At 42.6% G+C, this 26,537-nt stretch overlaps 1 protein-coding gene across 3 annotated transcripts in view; it reads right to left on the bottom strand.

Moving 5' to 3' along the window:
* Positions 1 to 24,282, bottom strand: part of chchd6a (coiled-coil-helix-coiled-coil-helix domain containing 6a) — a 62,621-nt gene extending 38,339 nt beyond the window's left edge. The window contains exons 1-6 of one of the 3 annotated variants that reach the window (XM_052485215.1): positions 24,051 to 24,282; positions 19,931 to 20,027; positions 14,056 to 14,164; positions 13,478 to 13,622; positions 4,384 to 4,407; positions 3,085 to 3,168 (exon numbers count right to left, since the gene is read on the bottom strand). In XM_052485215.1, coding sequence (XP_052341175.1) covers positions 3,085 to 3,168; positions 4,384 to 4,407; positions 13,478 to 13,622; positions 14,056 to 14,164; positions 19,931 to 20,027; positions 24,051 to 24,134 — 543 coding nt within the window. In that variant the 5' untranslated portion in view covers positions 24,135 to 24,282. The remainder of the gene's footprint in view (positions 1 to 3,084; positions 3,169 to 4,383; positions 4,408 to 13,477; positions 13,623 to 14,055; positions 14,165 to 19,930; positions 20,028 to 24,050) is intronic. The other 2 variants (XM_035740497.1, XM_052485216.1) reach the window with 2 other exon arrangements.
* Positions 24,283 to 26,537: the final 2,255 nt, after the last annotated feature.

The raw sequence follows: 26,537 nt of genomic DNA, 5'->3' as shown, positions 1-26,537 counted from the left end.
AATGCATTTGTCTCCCCTAAAGCTTTGAAGAAAATTAATTTGTGATTGGTTAGCTACTGCGGGCCTCGAGGCTAAAGGGGTCTAGCTGTCTGGCGGCCGGCTGCTCTGCTCTCTGTCCATTCAGGTAAACTCTGTTTCAGCTGGTCGGATGAGGGAGTCATGCAGATATTTCCAGAACGAGGCCCCTGCCGACAGCGTGTCAACACGGCTGTCAGGATTTCAGCAGGATTATTATCTCATACCCACGTTCAAGTGCGTCAAAGTGCTTTGCAACTAGTGACAAGGAGAGAGAGAGAAAGAGGGGGTACTGGGTGGGGGGTTGAGGAAGCTTTGAAACGCAGATATATGAAGCAAGGAGCGGTGCAGGAGAGGGATGTAGACAAGAGCAGCGGAGCCAGCAGAAGGCTTTAGCTGGATTAGTGAGAGCCTGTGCTAATTCAAACAGCAGAGGAACATTGCTGTTTACAACCAGTAGTTTTCACAGCTCTCTGACTTCCAGCATTCAGGAGAATTCACAGACGTGGGGCGATTACGTGTGGCGTCTTCACAAACAGTCTCGCACTCATAGAAAGCCTTTCTCACGGTTTCAGACCGTCAGAGTTGTAGCCTACCTATACAATGTAGACAGACAGCTCCATCGAATGGCTTCCATTGGCTGTAAAGGGAACTCAGGGTATGAAGTCTAGAAGCACTCTTCTTCTATGATTCCGTCTGTCAGGCGGGGACTCACCCACCTCCCCCAAACAGAGTGACAGCAGTTTGAACAGACACGCCAACTTCACAGCATTATCTGCCTCCCTGGTCCGGCTCCATCATCACACAACCAAAGCCCAACAGCAAATACTGCGCATAACATTTCACTGCCAGTCACTGATCCCTTTGGCAAACGCCACGTTGTTGTAATGAGGTAAATATAAATAGAGGCATCTGACACAGGGCCTAGACGACTCACTGCTATCATACACATGGTGGCTCAATGTGTTGCTCGGGTGAATAGAGGCTGGATATTAAATGTTTATTTATGATGATTGCATGGTAATTAATGATCAGTCTGTGCTAATCTACAACGCCTGCCTGCCTGTGGACGGAACCAACATTGGAGACTGTCACAAGACAGCTGCCCCCTGGTGCCCAAACAGGCACTTTGACAGTTTACAATGTGGTGGTCAAAGTCTGACTGCCAGGAATGAATGGTAGTGGGGAAAGTGCTTGCTACATGGCATGGAACTAAGTCTTTATAAAGAAGACAGTGGTGCGGTAAATTAGCGATACAACAAACCATGAACAGCCGTTCTACTGGTAATACTTCTCCCTCAAAACCCTTCGTTTTCACAGGACCACGCATGAAGATTGGAACGCATGATTTGACATGCTTTCTAGTTCAAATAATGGATCCGAAGTGAACAAACACAAAACGGCTATGAATACATTTGACAATAATAATCTAGCAGGGTGTAAAACATTTCTGATAAAAGCCCTTGTGTTCCTTGAGACTGCCACGCAGTAACAGCAGTCGGCAGAAAAACTAAGAAAAGCGTTGCCTTGCAGTGCTTTAAAATGCGGGCTAATCCACACAAGACAAACTATGATTGTCAGTGTGTGGCTGGGGGAGATTGCTGGCGACAACAAGGTGCTTCAATCAATGAAGCAATATAATAAGACACGCAGAGGAAATTACAGTGGTGCCAGAGTCTTCTATAAGGGTACGCACAGGTTGGTGAGGGCCATTTCCCACCCAATACCAACAGATCCCTCCCTTCATTTAATAAAGGACCTTATTCTAAATCAACCAGTCCATTTGACAATGATAGCAGAACACACAAGAGGAGAACATTCCTTTGTCCTGTGTGTAAATGATAAGAGGGAAAGACGAGACATAGGGAAGAAGAAAACGTCTGTTCTTTCTGAAAAATTCAATCGCAAATCTTGGAGAATGGCCCTGACTTCATTAGCCAATAGCTCAATGGGCTTTAAGGCAGCTTCACTCAGACGCTTTCTGCTCCATCGCGTCTCACACTGCAAGGAAAGCCCATTCCATTTAATGTCTCCTCCTCACTCGTCGAAACGAAGATGGGGCCAATCAAGGCGTAGTAGTGTAGGCCAGCTGAACAAAGACACCTCACTTTATGACCTCCAGTATGAAGCAGATGGACTTCATCTCGCCACCTCAGGGAGAAAATATTCAGAATTATCTGTGTCGTTTGCAGCCATCTGAGCACTTCACTACCCTGTAATAGAACTCAGTCACTATTAAAAAGGCTATTTAAAATGTGTGAAAACAGTCAAGCCCAGACCAGTCCATCTGTGGCCAAGAGTAACAAAGCATTTGTCATAATAAATGTAGTATGAAAGCTGTCTCCACCATTACTACCACCATCATACAACATGTTTAAAATATCAACCCCTTGACTCCAACACTGCTTCCACGAACAGTAAATCACTGTTATGTTACGTTACCTTTCTCGAACTGTTGCTGTGGCTCTATGGGAGGCAATTGTTGCCCTATCAAATTCCTGACACAGTTCACAAGTTGCATCTTTCCCTGCCAGCAGCACAAGACAAATAGCATGCTAACTCCCCAGGAGTCTCCCTACTGGTCCTACCGGACTGCCTCTGCTCTGCCTGAGATATTAAAGGTCCTTTCTGCCAGCGCCTGTTAGGGCTGCTGCTTAGTGCCTCACATCACGACTTTTATGTCTCGGAAATGTCAGGGAAAATGATGGGAAAGGTCTTAAAAGCCAGAAAAACACTACTCCCCCCCTCTAAGGGTAAATTGCTCTTGTTGACCATGTTAGTAAAGTGAAAGCATGGGACTACTGGGTGCATTTGTGATGAGGAGAAAGCTCATCACAACAGATGGGCTAAATTTCACCCAACACATTCAGTGAAGAGGCTCACAAAGAATGTTCACGCTTTAACGGCTGGCTTCATAATTAAGTCAAGAAACAATCCCCATTTATATCTATTTTCATAATTACATTGATTTATACTTGGGCAGAAATGGGAGCTTTATACTTTATGTCTGGGTCAGTGGTGTGTAGCATAGTATTACTGTGCGTTTCTCTTTATAAAATGGTCTCATACCCTCTTCTCCAGTTGTGCCAACTGCTCCTTGAAAAAGGCATCCAGTGCTTTCAGCTCTGCCTCCTTCTTCTCCAACTGTTTAGCCTGAAAGAGAGAAAGCACACACACTGTGGGCAGGTTGGGCAGGGAGTCACTAGTCAGACTACTCTGTACATGGCTGGACAGTCAGTCACAATGCAAAGAGGACATTAAAACACTGAAAGGATCCCAAAAACAAGCAGAGTGAAAGAAAGCAAAGCATTGAAAATGATGATGATGAGGAAGCACCATTCAGGAACACATCCAACCCCCATGACTACAAACATGCAACTGACACGCAGGCTGGAGTACTCCTCGTCCTCATCCATGACGCTGTGCTTCTCTCTCTGGCTGTGTGCTGTGTCCACTCCAGTGACTTTACTGTGTAGTAGCCTGTAATAACTGTAGCCAGTGTTGCAACAACAAAAAAAACGCTCAATAAATTCCTTGATTTCCCCAAATCCTGGTTAGAGGATTCCCGGAATCAGGAGGGAATAAGCAGGAAATCCCCCAACTACGACTTCTGGAAAACCAGGGAATTTATTGAATTTCGCTGTAGCAAATACCAAAGAGACAGTAGTGTCTGTGGGAGAGGTAGAAGAGAGAGAGAGAGAGAGAGAGAGAGAGAGAGATCAGTAGAGTACAGCAGCCAGAGAAAGAGGAGGAAGTAAGTAGTGTATGGCTGTAGGACAGTTAGTTTAGTAGTATGTGAAGAGATTAAGAGCTGAGTGGAGAGGAGGGACAGAGAGCAACAGACGTCACGGAGGACAGCTGCTTTCCTTAAACTGTCTGGAAACAACTGAGGAGATGACCATGGAGGACGGGTTCAGGTCAATGGGGCTCAGGCTGACGAGATACACATAGATGGACATAGCACAGCGGGGATGCACTTAAAGACACACACACACACACACACCCCCCGTTGGCTGTGCTCAGAGTGCATGGCAGACGCTAGTGGCAATGCGAGGGCTTCCTGCAGCGCTGAGCGAGAGAGCGTAGCATGTAACAGCCAGACAACAGAACGCAACAAAGCGCAACCTTAAATTACACCCAGGCGAAAATCACCCCCTTTTCCTCCGATCTCCCGTGTCTTTCGCACAGAAAACACCCTCCATCAGCACGCAGATCATATGCAATTTTCTAACTGGATAGCTCTGTAGCACGGCGGCAGAGTGGCCTGTCTGCATGCACACATTCAGCCTTAATGCAGGGAAACAACAACACGCTGGTTGAAGCAGGGAGGAAGAGAGGGATATTAACAGAACATCAGGCTGTGCTTACCCAGGCATCCACCTCTTCAGCAGGCTAGAAAGATGAGCGATAGAGAACGTGAGGGACGGGAAGGAAGAGAGAGAGAGAGGAAAAGGAAGTTAAGAAAAGTAAGAGGGCCGCTGCAGTGAATATTGAGAGGCAGAGTGGGTAAAGGAGGGGGTCAAGAGAGAAGCAGAGGGATGATTCATCCTCATTATAATAGGCTGCTGAATGGTAAATCTACTAAACACAGAATGGGTGTGTTAAATAAATAGACTGCTGAATGGTAAATCTACTAAACACAGAATGGGTGTGTTAAATAAATAGACTGCTGAATGGTAAATCTACTAAACACAGAATGGGTGTGTTAAATAAATAGACTGCTGAATGGTAAATCTACTAAACACAGAATGGGTGTGTTAAATAAATAGGCTGCTGAATGGTAAATCTACTAAACACAGAATGGGTGTGTTAAATAAATAATATAATAATAATATAATAATATATGCCATTTAGCAGACGCTTTTATCCAAAGCGACTTTGTGTGCATACATTCTACGTATGGGTGGTCCCGGGAATCGAACCCACTACCCTGGCGTTACAAGCGCCATGCTCTACCAACTGAGCTACAGAAGGACACAAATAAATAGGCTGCTGAATGGTAAATCTACTAAACACAGAATGGGTGTGTTAAATAAATAGGCTGGATGGGAGGGGTGTTATTCATAAAGAGTTCTGCTCTTGTGAGAAAGCTATAGGTTGGCTGAGAATGCCTCGGTGGGGTACAAAGAGCCAAGCAGAGGATGGTTTCTTCCCACTGTCTGAGATAGAGGCTGTTGGCTACAGCCATGGGATTGGTAGAACTGTCCAACAGTGTTTTCTTTGAATTGAGAGTTCTGCCCAGTTGAGACAGTTCTCAAACCCCAAGGCCCTTTTCTGCAACTCAAAGTAAAGAACATTTCTGAGACGTTCACTTTCTCCACTCACAGAAATCAACCAGGGTCCAAAGTTTAGAGCGCTTTCAGTCACTGTACTGTTCTTCAAACAGGGTTCCTAATCAAGCAAGCACGTGCTTCGAAACACAATGCATTTAGCCTAGTGGATCACTCTAGCTGGTGTCACTGCTTATAGAGCTTCACCTGTCCTTTCCTGTGTGAAAGGGCCTTTGACACCATTTAAAGACCCTCAAGTCTCTAGTATGTGTCTGCTTCATTATAGCTTCTCCTCTCCCCTCTAGACTCAGCCAGCCAGCCAGCCAGCCCAGGAGTGAAGATGACAGCAGCTCCAGCGTAAATTACAGGCGTTACAATCACGGTAAAACGCCTAAGTAAAATCTCTCTATTAGTCCCTGGTGTTCAGGACTGGCTGAAAGTTGATCGAGGAGAGGGGAATTAGCTCCGAAAACATTCCTGCGGTGTTACGCTCTTACTGTCTGCATGTCAGTCTTATTCACACTTGCAGCTTGTGTGCCACATGTTTTTCAAGTAAGTGCTCGTTCTAGCCTACATATCTAGCCAAGCACACGTCACATTATACAGTATATGGTCAATTCGTGATGGGGATTCGGTGTACTTTCTCTATAGGTAGTTACAGCAAGCTGCTAAATTACAGCCTCATCTCTATACCTAACATACAATCTGAGAGCCTTACATTTGGCATCTTCATGCACGCACCATCACTAATACTAATGAGGGACACCCTGAATTGAACCATTGGACCAGCAGCTCTATAGCACCAGGCCTAATCCCTTTCTTCCTGACCACACACACACCTCGTCATTTAAAAAAATTGATTTAATTTGCAGCAGAGACAAAAGGCAATCGGACGAGCTCTCTCCTTCTCCGGGAATCTGGAGCCAGCAGATAATACTCAGCCAAACATGAATTACACAGATAAGTTTTGAAATTAAGCTTGCTGGGCGCTGGTTACTCATAAATAAGGCCGTCCATACCTGGTTGTCTGTTGGGCTGTAACTCGGTACATAGGCCGGATGGGGTGGATGCAGAGAAACAGGAAGGCCGAGAGCGAGAGAGAGAGAGAGAGAGAGAGAGAGAGAGAGAGAGAGAGAGAGAGAGGAGAGAGAGGAGAGAGGAGGAGAGAAGGAGAGAAGAGAGAGAAGGAGAGAGAAGGAGAGAGGAGGAGAGAGGAGAAAGAGAGAGAAGGAGAGAGAAGGAGAGAGGAGAATTGAGAAAGGAGAGAGGAGAAAGAAGGAGAGAGGAGACAGAAGGAGAGATGAGAAAGAAGGAGAGATGAGAAAGAAGGAGAGATGAGAAAGAAGGAGAGATGAGAAAGAAGGAGAGATGAGAAAGAAGGAGAGATGAGAAAGAAGGAGAGATGAGAAAGAAGGAGAGAGGAGAGAGAAGGAGAGAGAAGGAGAGAGAAGGAGAGAGAAAGGAGAGAGAAGAAAGAAGGAGAGAGAAGGAGAGAGAAGGAGAGAGAAGGAGAGAGAGGAGAGAGAAGGAGAGAGGAGAGAGGACTCTAATCTAGAACTGATTGTGAAACTGAAGACATATCCCAGTGGAAACGGATCAGGAACACAAAGCACCAGAGACAATCTGGTGAGAGATATAGGCTAGCTTTACTCAAATAAGTTCTGCATAATGCAAACACCCCACTATGCATATGAATCATATGGGACGTTAAACACAGAACAAGCTAAAAGAGACACTTGTCATCGTAACAGACATTCCGGACAGGAGATGGTGAATCAGAGCTATTTGACGGCTACATTCCTCATTGCCCTCATCTAGTCTACATGGTATATCAGCATCACAGTACAGTTAGTCTCGAGCACATTAAAAGAGCCCCGCTCACTAACTTAAACCCATAGAGCCTGTACACCCCTCTTCTCCTCTGGGTTGTTTGTGCCGAGTAGCCATCTGATAGCAGCAGTCTCAGCTCCGTCTGCTCCTCTCCTCTGTTTATTTACTTTGATGCATGTATTTAACACATAGCTCCCAGCTATGCAATAAATGAGCAGTTAGTAATCAAAGTGATTACCCAGAGTGGAAGGTGTCTGGAGAGCAGGACAATATGGGCCACCAGCTTTCCTCTCCCCCATCTCTTCTACCATTAATAACTCTACAGCACGGCTCCTTGGTGGAAAACAACTGCAGTTCTTCTTATCCAAGAGGAACCGTCTGCCCTGACAGTAATGATGATAAATAAAAAGGAGCAGGGAGAGGGGCACTCACACACATTCACCAAGAGGAACCGGCTGCCCTGACAGTAATGATGATAAATAAAAAGGAGCAGGGAGAGGGGCACTCACACACATTCACCAAGAGGAACCGGCTGCCCTGACAGTAATGATGATAAATAAAAAGGAGCAGGGAGAGGGGCACTCACACACATTCACCAAGAGGAACCTGCTGCCCTGACAGTAATGATGATAAATAAAAAGGAGCAGGGAGAGGGGCACTCACACACATTCACCAAGAGGAACCTGCTGCCCTGACAGTAATGATGATAAATAAAAAGGAGCAGGGAGAGGGGCACTCACACACATTCACCAAGAGGAACCTGCTGCCCTGACAGTAATGATGATAAATAAAAAGGAGCAGGGAGAGGGGCACTCACACACATTCACCAAGAGGAAAAAGGCTTAAGCTACTCTCACAATGTATGTAAACAGATCAAACACACACACACACACACACACGAAGTGCAAATACCCTTGATATTAGCCAATGAGATGTCTCATTAGGTATCTTTCATACCTCAGTTATCAGTCAAACCAATGATTATTGAGTGAACAAAGCAGTAACAGTCTGGCCACACAGTCTGTTCACGTTGTAAACTAAACTAAATCAGACACAAATAATCCCAGTGTTCTGTCTCTACTGTTTAAGATCTCCAGAAGCATCTTAAGCCAATTGACTAATTCCCTCTCACTCCACACGTTCTGAGAGGAGAGTAGTGAGCAGCAGGTGGGTTGTGTGCCGTGGTGCGCCCGTTCAGAGTGTGAGGGATAAAATCTCTGTCCCCTCCACCTGCCGTCATCTCGTCTGCAATTACTGTCATTCTGGGCTGCTTGTGAGAGGCAGCTAGCGGAGCCTTAATAGCTTTACATGCAGAAAGATGTCAGCTCTGAGATTACAATTACCGATAGCTGGGTTATCTGTGCAAGCCCTGTTCACTCTCTGCACAGCCCCGATTACTGCTGCTACTACTAGCCCTCTGATAAACGAGAGAGAGAAAACAAGGGTATGAATTGAATCAACACAAGAGGTGTGAGCACCCTACAAGAAGTTACAGACCAAAAGGACTCACATTTACTAGCTAACTTTAAGCTTCTGCAGCATCCATACTGAGCAGTCCAGCAGAAAATCATTTGTGAGTGAAGAGAATTGTAATGATTGTGTTCTAGAGAACCAGGGATAGACTACAGAGCATCTAAGGACAGATAACTAGTGTCTCTGTCTGCCATCTCAGAGAAGAACCCAGGGCTCTTCAATCTATCACACACGACAGGTCACGACAACGAGAGAACAGACAAAACCGTCACCTGGGACTCCCCTCAATCTGGTCTGATTGATTTCATACTAACCCTCAACTGGCACAGTTCTTGTCAGTTGTAAACTATTGCATCACACCAGAGCAGACAGCTCTTCACTGCTCTGCTCCTCTCAGCCGTTTGCTTCTACCTCTAACAAGGCTTCTGTATGAACGTGAGCCAAAAGCATAAATGCTAACAATATATAGCTGGATTTGTATTTTGTATGCATCTGAGCCACAGTAATGAAGCAAGCTGCTATATGTCTACAGTAAGTAGAGTGGATCTTTCTAGAAGCGCTGAGCACACAGCTGTTCCAATTTCGAGGAAAACCAATAAAAGGAATGTAGTCTGAGTATGTAAGACGCTAGTTTTAGAGACAATAGGCTCCACAGCTGAGGAAATGTGAATAATGTCAAACGGAAAGGTAAAGATTTCCAATCAAACTTAACATCTGTCGGCTCACACAGCAGCTTGCCACTTCAAATCCCCTATCCATCTTCACTAGAGAATAGTTTACTATGCTTATACTGTTGTACAGCACCACTCTACCATCCATATCATAATGGAGGTAAATGGCTTAGTCTGCTGGACGGATCTCCTTGTGAAAATGAGAGCGATTAGGGCTCATTCGATTATCTGGGGGTGATATCGTAACATTTGTCTCTAGTTTTCCTAGGAGTGGGAAATGACACTTAGGTAGACGAGTGGCCTACTGTAGGCCTTCATGCAGCACATAGACCCAGACCTGGGATAAGGAATACTTGTACTGCCATCTGGTGTTGAGATGAAGAAGTGTCTAATGGAAATATGGTTGGGATTGGGGGCACTGCCTGCAGTTAAACTTGTCATACATTCACAAAAGCATCAGGTTAACTGCATGCTAATGTAGTGATAACAAAGTTTACAACCACTTAACTCTAAAAGGACATGTCGAAGACAAGGGAAGGAACCCGAGCCAAACACGACTTGCTGTGAGGGATAAGATACCGTACGGTCGAGCCATAACAAATACAGGATCCACTGTGATTCATGTAGTGAGTCGCAATGTGCAAACAGCCCTGAGAAACCATAGATGGCATTTGGTGTGAAACTGTATCAAAAGCAAAGCTGGGAGGCTGCTAATGAAATTAGCTTTTTAATTGTACAGATCTGAGAGGGGAAAGAATCCACAGTATGCTAATATGACTAACTAGCCATTTCTGCTGACAGACTGCAAAAGGGCATTAATACACCTCTCTCTCTCTCTCTCTCAAATGTGCTATTAACAATGAGTTCATACTGTAGGGCGCAGAGCAGCAAGGCCCTTGGCAGATAGAGGAGGAGAGTGACAGGGAGGGAGGAGGTGGTCCAGGCTGGAACGAGGGATAAAATAAAAGAGGGCCCTGACGCTCCGCTTCACATCCTCCAGTGACTTGGCTTTCAGTGACCTTGGCTGATGCTCGGAGCCAACCCCGACAAAGACAAGAGAAATGCTTTTATCATCTTCCCTCTAATAATAACATTGCTATTCTCTTACACAGTCTGACAAAAGGCACTTGAGGGGCTGAACAATGAGTGTAATAGTGTGCTAATGAATTGAGTTGATGCAGAGACCTTTTGTTTGTTTGTCAGAGAATCACAGAGACACAGAAGGGGAGTCATTGATCAGACCAGCGGGTCTGAAGTCAAATGCTGCTTCTTTAACCAGTTACTTTCCTTGTACTAATCAGAGCTATGGACTCGAGTCAGATGACTTGGACACGACTTAATAGAAAAGAAAAGAACTTGAGACTTTACTTGGACTTGGAGCCTCAAGACTCAAGTTTGACTTGAGACTGATGACTAGAAATGATTTGGCTAGGTTTTGTAACGTTTTGGAACTCATTGGAGTACTCTCCACTCAGCCAGAGACAATAGCCGTAGCATCGAACATGTAATATTATTATTTTTTTAAATGAAGCCACAGATTGGCTTGTGAAACACACACACAGCCCTCTGATTGGACCAACAAACTGTCAATCAACACAGGTCGGGTGAGATAGCGAACAGATTGATAGGATCGGGAGCAGCGCAAACGTCAAATTTTAAGGTGAGATGATTTCCATAAATAAATAAATATGCAGCTCTAAAAATGAATGGAATTTGTTGATAAAAATGAGTTAGAATAAATGACTTGGACTTGATTCGAGACTCAACTCGTTCTACTTGGGAGTCGACTAGAGACTCAGACCTTGTGACTCGGATAACAGTAACTTGGTCCCACCTCCACCAATCATTGATTTTATGTGGACAGACCAGACATTAAAACTAAGCAGATAGTTTCCTATGGAAAACTCCCAATGGGGGTGTAAGTGGTGGTAACTTGCAAAGAATCATGGTCGATGTAGTCGTTTTCATCCTGACAGAGAGGCTCCTCGTAGCCTGCCGTCCCGCGATATGTCTGTGTGGGCATGTATCCCTGTGTGACGACAAATGTAGTAGTCAGAATGGATCACTATTGACTAAAATATTTACTAAAATATCAATTTGTAGCGAACGTTAAAATAATTCACTATGGGGAATCTGATTTGATCATAATGAACCAATTTTAGAGCCCAAATGGCCATCAAGATGTTTTGGTTTCGCTGTTCTGGTGATCGTAATTAGGCTTTTACATAGCAGAGCTTGTGACTTCACACTCTGGGACAGACCCTGTCATCAGTAACTGATAGGGATGCAGATAGCTGGTTAGGGTATGCCAGGGCTCCAGTTTATCCTGGATCTCTTGGAGTCGAGTCCATTCACAGAGCCATTGACAGCCTACATTGTGCTCTGCAAGGCTGGAGGACTCCCCTACAATCCCACATTCTCCTCACTAACATGGAGGGTCAGCCTGCATCATCTCCACTGTAAAGCATAAACAAGCCATCGGTACCGTATTCAGTTAGGATCTTGGAAATCATGGAAAAGATGTCTCCTTCCACATCTGAGGAGGATGGTATACTACCACAGCTGCAGATCCACCAAGGTTAAGGGTTGCCACAGTTACAATCACTGTCATTAATGTCCTGACTAATCAGGAGGCAGGGAGGGGATGTATTGGAGAGATGGAAAGGGGGGAGAGGAAGGGTGTGATGGGGGGGAGGAACTGCAATTACCAGTTACCCCTCCTTTCACATCAGAGGCCTGGGCTCCCGTGGCTCATTGAGCATTCCCCACACGCTCCCTCTCCAACAAATTTCTATTAGTGTCCGACGTGTGTCTGAGCGAAGATAAGAGCCTCCAAAACACATCTCTGTGCAGGCTTCCTGAAAGGGGCTGCGTGTAAAACACGTGTCCCCTCCTATCTAGAGCCTCAGGAAACTCTCTGGGTCCAATTTACCGCTCACACACCGTAAGATAGCACAACCTTGGGGGTGATGAGTGAGGGGGGGGGGGAGAAACAGGGTTAGGTGGAAATTGGTATAATCAAAAAGAAGCAATTTGAGCGCTGTCAAATGTTCTATTTGTGAAAGAAAAGTTAACCGGGCTCCTCACTAGCCCGAGGGGACTTGAGGAAGATAACAATGCAAAGATGTGACAGGAATATGTCATATGTAAATGCATGTCTGTGCAGTGTGTATCCCTTCATATCACTGCCTGTGGATGCACCACGTGTGTATGCATACAGCACCTGTTCACACACGTTTACCTGTGTGTATAATGCAGACTGCCAAGGTGAAGCTCGACTGCTGGCTTCAGACTGTTAGAGTGCACCGTTTGTGGTTGTTCATTTGATTTATTTTTGGGGGGAGACATAAGACATGGACCAGCATCATCATTCCATCAGCAATCTAGTGTTTCAAGGCTGTAATATGGCTCCACCTATGGTATGCTAGCGGACACTGCAATGATTGTGGTTTCAGAGAATGTCCCACACAGATACATGAAGCAACTGAGAAAGATCATGCAAAGTAGAGAGGAAAGAAAAAGTTACCAATGACAGATACCCAGAGGTGTGATTATACATTACTCCAAAAAGCCTGAACACACCGTGGCTCTCCAAGATGAGAGAGAGAGACGTTACAGAGGGGAATACAAGATAAAACAGAGGGACAAAATAAAACTGAGGAAGACAGAGAGAACTAAAGCTAGAGAGAGAGAGAGAGCGAGAACTAAAGCTAGAGAGAGAGAAAGACACAGAGAGAACTAAAGCGAGAGAGAGAGAGAGAGAGAGAGAGAGAGAGAGAGAGAGAGAGAGAGAGAGAGAGAGAGAGAGAGAGAGAAAGACACAGAGAGAACTAAAGCTAGAGAGAAAGAGAGAACTAAAGCGAGAGAGAGAGAGAGAACTAAAGCGAGAGAGAGAGAGAGAGAGAGAGAGAAAGACACAGAGAGAACTAAAGCTAGAGAGAGAGAGAGAGAGGAAGACACAGAGAGAACTAAAGCTAGAGAGAGAGAGAGAGAGAGAGAGAGAGAGAGAGAGAGAGAGAGAAACAGAGAGAACTAAAGCTAGAGAGAGAGAGAGAGAGAGAGAAAGACAGAGAGAAAGAGAACTAAAGCTAGAGAGAGAGAGAGAGAGAGAGAAAGACACAGAGAAAACTAAAGCTAGAGAGAGAGAGACAGAGAGAGACAGAGAGAACTAAAGCTAGAGAGAGAGAGAACTAAAGCTAGAGAGAGATAGAGATTTACTCGTAGTCTGGTCTTTTCCCTCTCCTGGGATGATTGAAGCCTCTCTCTGTACAGTGCTTTGCTCATCTCTGTCCTGGCTGCCTCTCTCTCCCGCCGGGCCACCTTCGTTAACTCCTCCTGAACCACTGTTTGCTGCCGCTCATACCTGAGGAACACACACACACACACACACACACACACACACACACACACTTTTGTGATCTGACACGCTGCATGAAACACACAACTGTCCATCCTACAATGGTGCCATTCTGTTTAACTGTGCCATTTACGACATCCCACAAGGGGGCAGAAAATACCACATGTATGACCTGTGTAAAAAGTCTACAATAGAAGACAATTGTCAAAAATCATCTAATTTTATATTAACCTTCATAAGGGATTACGTTTCACATAACGTGTCTTTTAGTACAGGTGAACGGAGAAAGTCAATATCAGAAAAATAAATGTCCAAACACTAGTGTTATTGTTTGGTCTGCAATGTTTGGTCTGCAATGTTTTTGTTTTGGAGCCGATTAAATTAACATTACGGTCATGAGACTTTTACCAGTCCTTTACAAGCCTGGTCAGAACCCCACCTCTTCTTGAGCTCCTCCTTGGTGTCAGAGTGGGCTGTCTGTGGACTGGGCTGAGGCCGGGGTTGGCGCTGCTGCTGGGTTGGCGATGGACAGGGAGAGGGAGGGGGACCTGCAAACAACAACATTCATCATAACCTTTTCTATGTACAGTGCCTTCAGAAAGTATTCAGACCCCTTGACGTTTTTCACGTTATTACGCTACAGCCTTATTCTAAAATGGATTAACCCCCCATCAATCTACACACAATACCAGTGGTGTAAAGTACTTAACTTGTAGGCCCTTACTCACCACCCGGGTAACACCCCTCTATTTCCGGGGATGATTCCAGCAGGGGACCCCCCCCCACCTCCACAACCTCGCACACCAGGTGGACCAGGGCACCCACACTTAAGTAGTACTTTCAAGTATTTTTACTTAAGTATTTTTGAGGAGTATCTGTATTTTACTTTACTATTTACACTACCGTTCAAAAGTTTGGGGTCACTTAGAAATGTCCTCGTTTTTTAAAGAAAATTAAATTGTCTATTAAAAGAACATAAAATTGATCAGAAATACAGTGTAGACATTGTTAATGTTGTAAATGACTATTGTAGCTGGAAATGACTATTGTAGCAGATTCTTTTATGGAATATCTACATAGGCGTACAGAGACCCATTATCAGTAACCATCACTCCTGTGTTCCAATGGCACGTTGTGTTAGCTAATCCAAGTTTATCATTTTAAAAGGCTAATTGTTCATTAGAAAACCCTTTTGCAATTATGTTAGCACAGCTGAAAACTGTTGTCTGTTCTGGTTCAAGAAGCAATAAAACTGGTCTTCTTTAGACTAGTTGAGTATCTGGAGCATCAGCATTTGTAGGGTTCGATTACAGTCTCAAAATGGCTAGAAACAAAGAACTTTCTTCTGAAACTTGTCAATCTATTCTTGTTCTGAGAAACAAAGGCTATTCCATGCAAGAAATTGCCAAGAAACTGAAGACCTCGTACAACGATGTGTACTACTCCCTTCACAGAACAGCGCAAACTGGCGCTAACCAGAATAGAAAGAGGAGTGGGAGGCCCCGGTGCACAACTGAGCAAGAGACAAGTACATTACAGTGTCCAGTTTGAGACTCTGAAATGGCAGCTTCATTAAATAGTACCCACAAAACACCAGTCTCAACGTCAACAGTGAAGAGGGGACTGCGGGATGCTGGCCTTCTAGGCAGAGTTGCAATGAAAAAGCCATATCTCAGACTGGCCAATAAAAATAAAAGATTAAGATGGGCAATAGAATACAGACACTGGACAGAGGAACTGCCTAGAAGGCCAGCATCCCGGAATCGCCTCTTCACTGTTGACAATGAGACGGGTGTTTTGCGGGTACTAATTAATTAAACTGCCAGTTGAGGACTTGTGAGGCGTCCGTTTCTCAAACTAGACACTCTAATGTACTTGTCTCTTGCTCAGTTGTGCACCGGGGCCTACACTAGCATGTCTACACTAGCATACCATAGGTGGAGCCATATTACAGTCTTGAAACACTAGATTGCTGATGGAATGATGATGCTGGTCCACGTCTCACAAAGACAATGGTTGGAACCAAAAATCTCAAATTTGGAAAGACAGATTTCCACCGATCTAATGCCCATTGCTCGTGTTTTGCACTTGATGGTTCTTGCAACTGCACTTATACAAACTTTGAAAGTTCTTGAAAGTGTTCCAGATTGACTGACCTTCATGTCTTAAAGTAATGATGGACTGTCATTTCTCTTTGCTTATTTGACCTGTTCTTGCCATAATATGGACTTGGTCGTTTACCAAACAGGGCTGTCTTCTGTATACCCCCCTACCGTGTTACATCACAACTGATTGGCTCAAACGCATTAGGAAGGAAATACATTCCACAAATCAACTTTTCATATGGCACATTTCCTGCAATGTAGAAAACAGTCAAAATAAAGAAAAGTCCTGGAATAAGTAGGTGTCCAAACTTTTGACTGGTACTGTACATATACACAGTCTATATATATTTATATTCCAGACTCTGACATTGCTCGCTCTGGTATTTCTTACTTTCTAGTCATTTTACTTTTTGTATTATACATGTCAAACAAAATTTGATTTGTCGATTGCTTTGTAAACAACAGGTGTATAATAACTGTGAAATGCTTACTTACTAACAATGCAGAGACACAAATAGAAAGATAATAACAAGAGGAATAAATAAACAATGAGTAATGATAACTTGGCTATACACACCAGTACCGAGTCAATGTGCAGGGATACGAGGTAACTGAGGTAGACATGTACATATAGGGAGGGTAAAGTGACTAAGCAACAAGATAGATAATATGCAATAGCAGCAGCGTATGTTAGGAGTCAAAAGAGTTAGTGCAAAGGGAGTTCAATGCAGATAGTCTAGGTAGCTATTTGTATTGTTATAGTTAGATATTACCACACCACTGAAGCTAGGAACATAAGCATTTCGCTGCACCCTTCATAGCATCTGCAAATCTATGTACGAGGGCAAAAAATTATTTGCATATATAGTGCCTTTGGAAAGTATTCAGACCTCTGACTTTTTCCACATTTTGTTAGTTACAGCTAGTAATGCACCCATATGACATTTGGCCGATACTGATATCTTCCTTGCCAAAGAAAAAAACGATACCGATATAGTTAGCACACACACATGGACACAGCGCAGTCTAAGGCACTGCATCTCAGTGCAAGAGGTTCGAATCCAGGCTGTAGCTAGTTAAATAAAGGTCACACACGCACCCCCCCAACAAAAAACGTTATTTTGTTGGCATTTACATATATTACACCAATACACTGTCCCCATTACCAGTAAAACAAAATCAAAACCAATTTCCTTCACTTACTTGCTGTGCAGTTTCGTTGTTCATTTGTTCAGTCGTTTCATTCTCAAATCAGGACCTCTAAGGAATGCCGTTTGGGTATTTGTGTGTCAAAAAAGATACACATCAAATAACACTATTTAAGTATCAAATAAGCTTGTTGACCAATCAGGACCTGATTTTGACTGCACGTCACATGATTTTTTACGTAGTTATTACACATTGATTACACTCACTCATATTTCATATGTCATAACGATTCATCAATATGTTGCTATGATGCTGGTAAAGTTGTCTCGCGCACCTACAGTGCTGGTCATAAAAAAAAAGCTAGCAAGCTCATGGATGCAAACAATGTTCTTCCCCAAAAACATAGCAACACGACACCTGTTTCAGTAGCTATAGTTAGCTAGCTAACTATACAGCTCGGTGTCATCTAAAAGAACCCTCATTTATAAGGACAATTCTTATTTGATTAATGGTGGTCGGACCCATCTATGTGAAGCTAGCCACAATAAGGATTAGCCACAATAGTGAACTTTGCGGTTAGCCTTCAAAATAAAAGTATGGCAAAATCCTACTATTTGTATTAATTTGCATCACTGTCAATGACATACATTTATTTTGAAACCGCAAATTCCACTACTGTGCCTAATCCTTATTGTGGCTAGCTTCACAACACATAACCAGGTCCGGTCGAGCCTCACTAGCCAGATGAAGCTAGCTGGCTGCTTATAATGTTAGCTTTGGGCAACAGAGTTAAGTAGCTAGCTAGCTATTTATTTTCATGAACTGAAGTTCTATTTCAAAAGGCAAACAAATGGCAACCTAGCAAATACTTACTCACAAGGATTCCTAAATCATTGCTCAGAATAATGAAAATAACTGCAGTTTCTACTGGTCATTGTTTTCAGGCTGGTTGTATCGGTGCTAGCAAGGTACCAAGCTAAAGCTAGCTACCCCAGAAGCTGCGGTCAAACAAATGATGCTTTATTGCCAACGCAATAATGTAAACACATCCTTCGTGGCCGATGTTTGCAGACTTTCTTGTACAGCTTTGACAGTGCTACTGTATCTTTTTTGACACAAAGACCCAAACGGCATTCCATATAATGTATGACATTTGAAAAATAGCGCACTTGGTAGTGTGTATCGGTGCTCGACCAGTCGGCGAAAGCCAACATCACCCATGACAGAGAACGGTTGATTATCAAGGGCAATGAATTCCATTATCTTGGCTTTAATGGATTTCGCCTTTGAGTTGTCTCGCTGAAATTTTCTTACTCTTTCAAATGACTGCTCAATTTGTTGACTGCTCGATCCACACAGCCAACATTGTGGGCTAGGTTAAGAATGCTGTGTTGCACGTGTAGCGCAACATTTTACGTGGCATCATTACGTCATGTACCTACGTTATAGGCCGATACCGATGTTGGCATTTTTAGCTAATATCGTCTGATTCCGATATGTTCACCAATATTTTGTGCATCCCTAGTTACAGCCTTATTCTAAAATAGATGTTATATATATATATCCTCAGCAATCTACACACAAGAACACAACATACTGACATAGTGAAAACGGGTTTTTTGAAATGTTGCATAAGTATTCAGACCCTTTGCTATGAGACTCCAAATTGAGCTTTGGTGGATCCTGTTTCCATTGATCATCCTTGACATGTTTCTACAACTTGATTGGAGTCCACCTGTGGTAAATTCAATTGATTGGACATGATTTGGAAAGACACACATCCATCTATATAAGGTCCCACGGTTGAAAGTGCATGTCAGAGCAAAAACCAAGCCATGAGGTTGAAGGAATTGTCCGTAGAGCTCCTAGACAGGATTGTGTATCAGTACAGATCTGGGAAAGGGTTCCAAAATATGTCTGCAGCATTGAAGGTCCCCAAGAACACAATGGCCTCCATCATTATTAAATGGAAGAAGTTTGGAACCACCAAGACTCTTCCTGGAGCTGGCCGCCCCAGCCAAACTGAGCAAATCGGGGCAGAAGGGCCTTAGTCAGGGAAGTGACCAAGAACCCGATGGTCACTCTGACAGAGCTCCAGAGTTCCTCTGTGGAGATGGGAGAACCATCCAGAAGGACAACCATCTCTGCAGCACTACACCAATCAGGCCTTTATGGTAGAGTGGCCAGACGGAAGTCACTCCTCCGTAAAAGGCACATGACAGCCCGCTTAGAGTTTGCCAAAAGGCACCTGAAGACTCTCAGGCCATGAGAAAGAAGATTCTCTGGTCTGATGAAACCAAGATTGAACTCTTTGGCCTGAAAGCATCATGTCTGGAGAAAACCTGGCACCATCCCTACGGTGAAGCATGGTGGTGGCAGTATCATGCTGTGGGGATGTATTCAACAGCAGAGACTGGATGAACGGAGCAAAGTACAGAGAGATCCTTGATAAAAACCTGCTCTAGAGCTGGGGCGAAGGTTCACCTTCCAACAGGACAACAACCCTAAGCAAACAGCCAAGAAAATGCAGCAACGCTCCCCATCCAACCTGACAGAGCTTGAGAGCATCTGCAAAGAACTACAGGTGTGCCAAGCTTGTGGCGTCCTACCCAAGAAGACTCAACTCTGTAAATCAATGCTAAAGGTGCCTCAACAAGGGACTGAGTAAAGGGTCAGAATACTTATGGAAATGTGATATTTATATTTTTTATTTTTAAGAAATTAACAAACATTTCTCTAAACATGTTTTTGCTTTGCCATTATGGGGTATTGTGTGTAGATTGATTTCAATTGTCGTCCCCCCTCATCAATGTTAGAATAAGGCTGTAACGTAACAAAATGTGGAAAGTCAAGGGGTCTGAATACTTTCCAAAGGCACTATATGTCCTTGGTGTATTATTGTGACCAGTCACCTACTGGTCGATGAGGCTGTACATTCAGGTCTCAAAACCCACTTACTTATGTGAAACAGATTTATCATCAGCTATTACATTTTTTCTGTTATGTTGGGTCATAAAGAGTTGAGCAAGACTGAAACGTGGAGGTGGTAAATTAGCTTACTTTCTTTCTTGGGGCTGGTGGGTGGAGGTGGTTTGAGGTCTGCTGTTTGGTTGGCAGGACCTGCTCCCCTCATCCTCTGGAGAACATCCTCTGACAGCTGAACACAACAGTGACGAGAGGGAAGATTAGCATTAAGGCTAACATATCCCTGAAAACCCTTGGGATTATTTTGTCATTTTTCAGTAACCTCTTTATTTACAATTTCAAAAAGGATTCGTTGATGGTTTATCCGTAGTTGTACGTCACATAATGTGTGTGTAAGCCTATAAAGGTCACTGTTCATTACTGATTTATAAACACTTGACAAGCTACTCTGAAAACCTTTATATGCCATAATCAAACTATATTCACTAGTTGACAATGATAATGTGTTGATATAAGTTCAGAGAAACTGATCAATAGCAAGAAGATACTTTTACAAGGCAACGTCTATTCTAGACTAAACTCCCCGTAGGGCAGACAGCAGGTGCAAAGGTTCAACAGTCTGTAACGAGTGTGTGTTGAGTTATTCCATGTCATTTCAGCAAACTATGACACCCACCATCACAGATTGTTCTGAAATCGTTCCTGTAGTTAGAGAGGAAAAATTGGCATTCCTGAAACAGTATTTTGTTGAACTTTTATTTGATCTCTGAGAAATTAAGATAATTGATTGCACCCAAATTGCCCATTTTAATTTATAGGATTTAGATGATACTAAATATAGTACCCAACATCTGATTTGGACGAAAAATCTTCCTACCAAAACGTAAGACATGAGGAATCACAAAAAAAAATGTAAAGCCACCCACGGACCAATCGCACCAGAACAACCTGTATACAGTATCAGTTCACTATGTCTGACAAGTGTATGAAGCTGTGGCTTGGAGAATTCCTTCTTCATACCATCTAATGTACACTACCGTTCTAAGGTTTGGGATCACTTAGAAATGTCCTTGTTTTTAAAATAACATCAAATTGATCAGAAATACAGTGTAGACATTGTTAATGTTGTAAATGACTATTGTAGCTGGAAACGGCTGATCTTTTGATGGAATATCTACATAGGCGTACAGAGGTCCATTATCAGCAACCATCACTCCTGTGTTCCAATGGCACATTGTGTTAGCTAATCCAGTTTATCATTTTAAAAGGCTAATTGATCATTAGAAAACCCTTTTGCAATTATGTTAGCACAGCTGAAAACTGTTGTCTGTCCTGATTAAAGAAGCAATAAAACTGGCCTTCTTTAGACTAGTTGAGTATCTGGAGCATCAGCATTTGTGGGTTTCAAGTACAGGCTCAAAATGGGCAGAAACAAATAAATTCCTTCTGAAACTCATCAGTCTATTCTTGTTCTGAGAAAAGAAGGCTATTCCATACGAGAAATTGCCAAGAAACTGAAGATCTCATACAACGCTGTGTACTACTCCCTTCACAGAACAGCACAAACTGGTTCTAACAAGAATAGAAAGAGTGGGAGGCCCTAGTGCACAACTGAGCAAGAGGAAAAGTACATTAGAGTATCTAGTCTGAGAAACAGACGCCTCACAAGTCCTCAACTGGCAGCTTTATTCAATAATACCCGCAAAACACCAGTCTCAACGTCAACAGTGAAGAGGCGACTCTGGGATGCTGGCCTTCTAGGCAGAGTTCCTCTGTCCAGTGTCTGTGTTCTTTAGCCCATCTTAATCTTTTATTTTTTATTGGCCAGTCTGAGATATTGCTTTTTCTTTGCAACTCTGCCTAGAACGCCAGCATCTTGGAGTCACCTCTTCACTGTTGACGTTGAGACTGGTGTTTTTCGGATCAGGACACGCAGGTTGAAATATCAAAATGAACTCTGAACCAACTATATTAATTTGGGGACAGGTTGAAAAGCATTTCAATATTTATGGAAATTTAGCTAGCAAATTTGTCCTGGGATATAAACATTGGGTTCTTATTTTACCAGAAATACACAAGGTCCTCTACTCAAGCTAGATAGCTAGCTTGAGCTTGCTAGCTAATTTGTCCTTGGATATAAACATTGGTTGTTATTTTACCTGAAATGCCTGAAATGTCCTTTTTTCTTGGAATTTTGACCTATTTTGAGTCACACAAAAGTGTGTGTCCTCTACTCCGAGAATAAATACACAGATAAAAGGGGACGTTTACAGTTAGTTTGTTTCTAGAAATCTCTCCTCTGTCAGTTTTCTTCTGTGGGCTTCAGATGGCGGTTGGCAACCAACTTTTAAGGTGCATTATCACCACCAACTGGACTGGAGCGTGGACCTCAGTTCATCTTTCAATCACCCATGTGGGTATATGCTCCTAAAAACCAATGGGATGGGAGAAGCAGGACTTTCAGCACGTCAAGCATAAAAAAATGTAACCAAAAAACTATTTTAGCGCCTGACTACGCAGCCGCTCGTTGATGCGCGCGAGCAGTCTGGATGTAATTATTAAATAACATGCATGTCTAAATGTATTTTGCCACGATCGCGTTACATTGTGACCAGACCGCACTCACGCGGGCGTCTTCGCACACATGTTGATTTTGTCCACCCACACCAGACGCGATCGGGACATGCAGGTTGAAAAATCTAAATGAACTCTGAACCAACTATATTAATTTGGGGATAGGTTAAAAAGCATAGTAGTGCGTACGGCCCAGTACATCACTGGGGCTAAGCTGCCTGCCATCCAGGACCTCTATACCAGGCGGTGTCAGAGGAAGGACCTAAAAATTGTCAAAGACCCCAGCCACCCCAGTCAAATCAAATCAAATTTTATTTGTCACATACACATGGTTTGCAGATGTTAATACGAGTGTAGCGAAATGCTTGTGCTTCTAGTTCCGACAATGCAGTAATATCCAACGAGTAATCAAACCTAACAATTTCACAACAACGACCTTATACACACAGGTGTAAAGGGATGAAGAATATGTACATGAAAATATATGAATGAGTGATGGTACAGAACAGCATAGGCAAGATGCAGTAGATGGTATCGAGTACAGTATAGACATATGAAATGAGTAATGTAGGGTATGTAAACATATAAAAGTGCCATAGTTTAAAGTGGCTAGTGATACATGTATTAGATAAAGATGGCAAGATGCAGTAGATGGTATAGAGTACAGTATATACATATGGGATGAGTAATGTAAGGTATGTAAACATAATATTAAGTGGCATTGTTTAAAGTGGCTAGTGATACATTTTTTGCATCAATTTTTCCATTATTAAAGTGGCTGGAGTTGAGTCAGTATGTTGGCAGCAGCCACTCAATGTTAGTGGTGGCTGTATAACAGTCTGATGGCCTTGAGCTAGAAGCTGTTTTTCAGTCTCTCGGTCCCATTACCACTACCAGTCCAGTGGTAATGCACCTTAAAGTTGGTTGCCAACTGCCATATAAATTCTAAAGAAGCCTGAAGGGGGGAGAGATTATTAGAAACAAATTTGGTTTACTATTTTATCTGTGGATTAACTGTCGGAGTAGAGGACCTTTCCGGTAGAATAACAACCCAATGTTTATATCCCAGGACAAATTAGCTAGCGAAATTGGCATACATGTTTAAATTATTTATAACCTGTCCCCAAATTAATATAGTTGGTTCAGAGTTCGTTTTGATATTTCAACCTGCGTGTCCTGATCGCGTCTGGACAAGAGCAACATTCGCGCGAGTGGTCTGGTCAGCATGATCCTGCCTGCCTGCCTAGTCACTAGCTGGCTACCATACCCAATCGGCTTATAGTGTAAACCACTAGAACAGTAGGCCTCGAGATTATGTCTAGTCAGCTAACATGCATTGCTGTGATGACAGGTTTCTTATCCTGCATACACCCGCCTAAATGGCTAATTTTATATGACCACGTATGTCCTAGCTAGCTAACGTTATTAACCTCGCCCAGTTCATACGAGGTGACAGAAATAGGGGTGGCATCGCTGCGCTAGTCTGGCAGCATCACTCACTACATGTAGCTAGCATCCTTTCACAGCCATTGGACCAAATACTATTGTACCAGTTAGACAAAAAGCTATTGAATTGAAACATTCGTCTCACGCTGGTGACACATTTGAACGCCACCTTGCTAACGTTAGTGTAACTAGCTAGCTAGCTACATAGAATTATGACAGCAGCCAATAATGTTACCTTTACTCCACGAAGAACCCGTACTCTGTCCTCATCATCCACTCCAAAAGACACTTTCCTGGTCGCACTTTGACCAGAACCCATCTCTATCGTCCAAATATTCTTCCAAATGGTAGAAAAGGGTGTTCACTTCCCCACTGTGTTGACAGCTATTTTTGACAGATTGAATCTCCTCTATACGAGAACGAATCATACGAATTTGAATACAAATGGATGGGTTTGTATTCTCGTACGCCATAGGACGATAATGTGATGTGATCCAATGGAATTTGTGGACGTTCGAGGTGCTACCGAAAGGTTAAGGGGAAATGTAGTTTAATTTGTTTTAATGCGATTTTCGACGTCATATGTCAGTAGAGGGCACTGTGCACAAAGTTTTGCAAAATGAATGTAAACTTGTGTCCGAAAAAAACCTTGCAAAGTACTTACCATTATGAACACTGCCTATCATTTTAACATAAAATATATAATATGTTAATATTGCAATGATAACAAAACCACTGAAATTAATGTTAATTTTTTTATTCTTGTTGCCAAATACACAAACAAAAATGTCAAAATTCTATACCAAAATTACCAATTTTTCTGATTGAATTTAATTATCTTATGAAAACACTAACCCTAGTGAATAACAAAAATAATAACATCTTCATGAATCATTATAATAAGATATTTTCAGAGTTAATATAATTGTTTCTTTTTCGTATTTTTATTTGTATTAGTATTTTTGTTGTATGTTTGAGCATTGTTAATACCTGGTTTGGTTTGCTAGACATGTTTGATGTAGCAATGTAAGTTGATTTTTGTATTATGAATAAAATACATTTATTTAAAAAATATATATATATATATTTGTTTGTAAAATACGCAGGCCATGAGCTATCAGAACCAATATGTGTTTTGTTGGGCAAGATAGATTGGAAGACAGAAACCAGTGTGTGTACCTACTTAATAATTTTCTATTTATTTAACCTTCATTTTATCGGGGAGTCATTCTGAGACCAAGGTATTTTTTATAGATGAGCCCTAAGTTACATAAATGACAGAAAATACACATGAAAATATAAATACAAAATGCAAGCAGAAAGAAAAATATGGTCATAAAAAACAAACACATTAATCAGCATTAAGGTCCTCAGTCAGCTTTCTGAATTGGCCCAGACAAACAAACCAAAAACTGAACAAAAAATGTAAGAACATTTTGAAGATTGTTCCACAAATAAGGTGCGAGAAAACTAAAAGCTGATTTCCTAACTCAGTAGAGACAAAAAATAATTTCCAGAGTTAACCATCCCTGAGACAGGGTGTGGTGATTTGTATGGTACAGTGGGACTTTTTGTAAAAGGGCTTTCATAAGGATGAATGTCTGTTTTGCTTTTCTGAAATCAACAGTGTACATTGAGGCAAACATAGGTTAACAATCAAATGTGATTATTCTATATTGGTAGTTTTAGTACATTGTAGCCTTAGGACAATCACCAGCATGTCCCTTTAAGAGATTATTTTTGCCTGCCAGGTTCTTTAGTGTGAGAAATGTATCGTGAACAAAAATATAAACGCAACATATAAATGCAACATTCAAAGATTTTGCTGAGTTACAGTTTATATAAGGAAATCAGTCTATTGAAATAAATTCAGTATTTCACATGACTTGGCAGGGGCGCAGCCATGGGTGGGCCCTGGAGGACATAGGCCAGCCAACTTGGGAGCCAAGAAGACCCCATTGGGGAGCCAGGCCCAGCTAATCCAAATGAGATTTTCTCCACAAATGGGCTTTAATACAGACAGAAATACTCCTCTTTAGATTCTTCATATGGCACACCTGTCAGATGAATGGATTATCTTGACAAAGGATACAATCCTCACTAACAGGGATGTAGACAGCCATGTGTGGGCCCTGGAGGACATAGGCCAGCCAACTTGGGAGCCAAGAAGACCCCATTGGGGAGCCAGGCCCAGCTAATCCAAATGAGATTTTCTCCACAAATGGGCTTTAATACAGACAGAAATACTCCTCTGTAGATTCTTCATATGCCACACTTGTCAGATGGATAGATTATCTTGACAAAGGATACAGTTGAGAAAATATTTACGAAATAAAATAAAATAAAATAAAAGCTAACACAATAAAATAACAACAATGAGGCTATATACAGGGGGTGCCGGTACCGAGTCAATATGCGGGGGTACAGGTTAGTCAAGGTAATTTGTACATGTGGGTAGGGGTAAAGGGACTATGCATAGATAATAAACAGCAGTGTAAAAACAAAGAGGGGGTCAATGTAAATAGTCCGGGTGGCCATTTGATTAATTGTTCAGCAGTCTTATGGCTTGGGGGTAGAAGCTGTTAAGGAGCCTTTTGGTCCTAGACTTGGCGCTCCGGTACCGCTTGCTGTGCGTTAGCAGAGAGAATAGTCTATGACTTCAGTGACTGGAGTCTTTGACAATGTCCAATGTATTTACATTGGTTTGTCAAGGTCGATTGGT

This window comes from Oncorhynchus keta, chromosome 28 (assembly GCF_023373465.1).
Source record: "Oncorhynchus keta strain PuntledgeMale-10-30-2019 chromosome 28, Oket_V2, whole genome shotgun sequence".
In the NCBI taxonomy this organism is placed as follows: domain Eukaryota; kingdom Metazoa; phylum Chordata; class Actinopteri; order Salmoniformes; family Salmonidae; genus Oncorhynchus; species Oncorhynchus keta.
The sequence above is the reverse complement of the archived record's forward strand: the minus strand, read 5'-3'. Positions and strand labels throughout refer to the sequence as shown.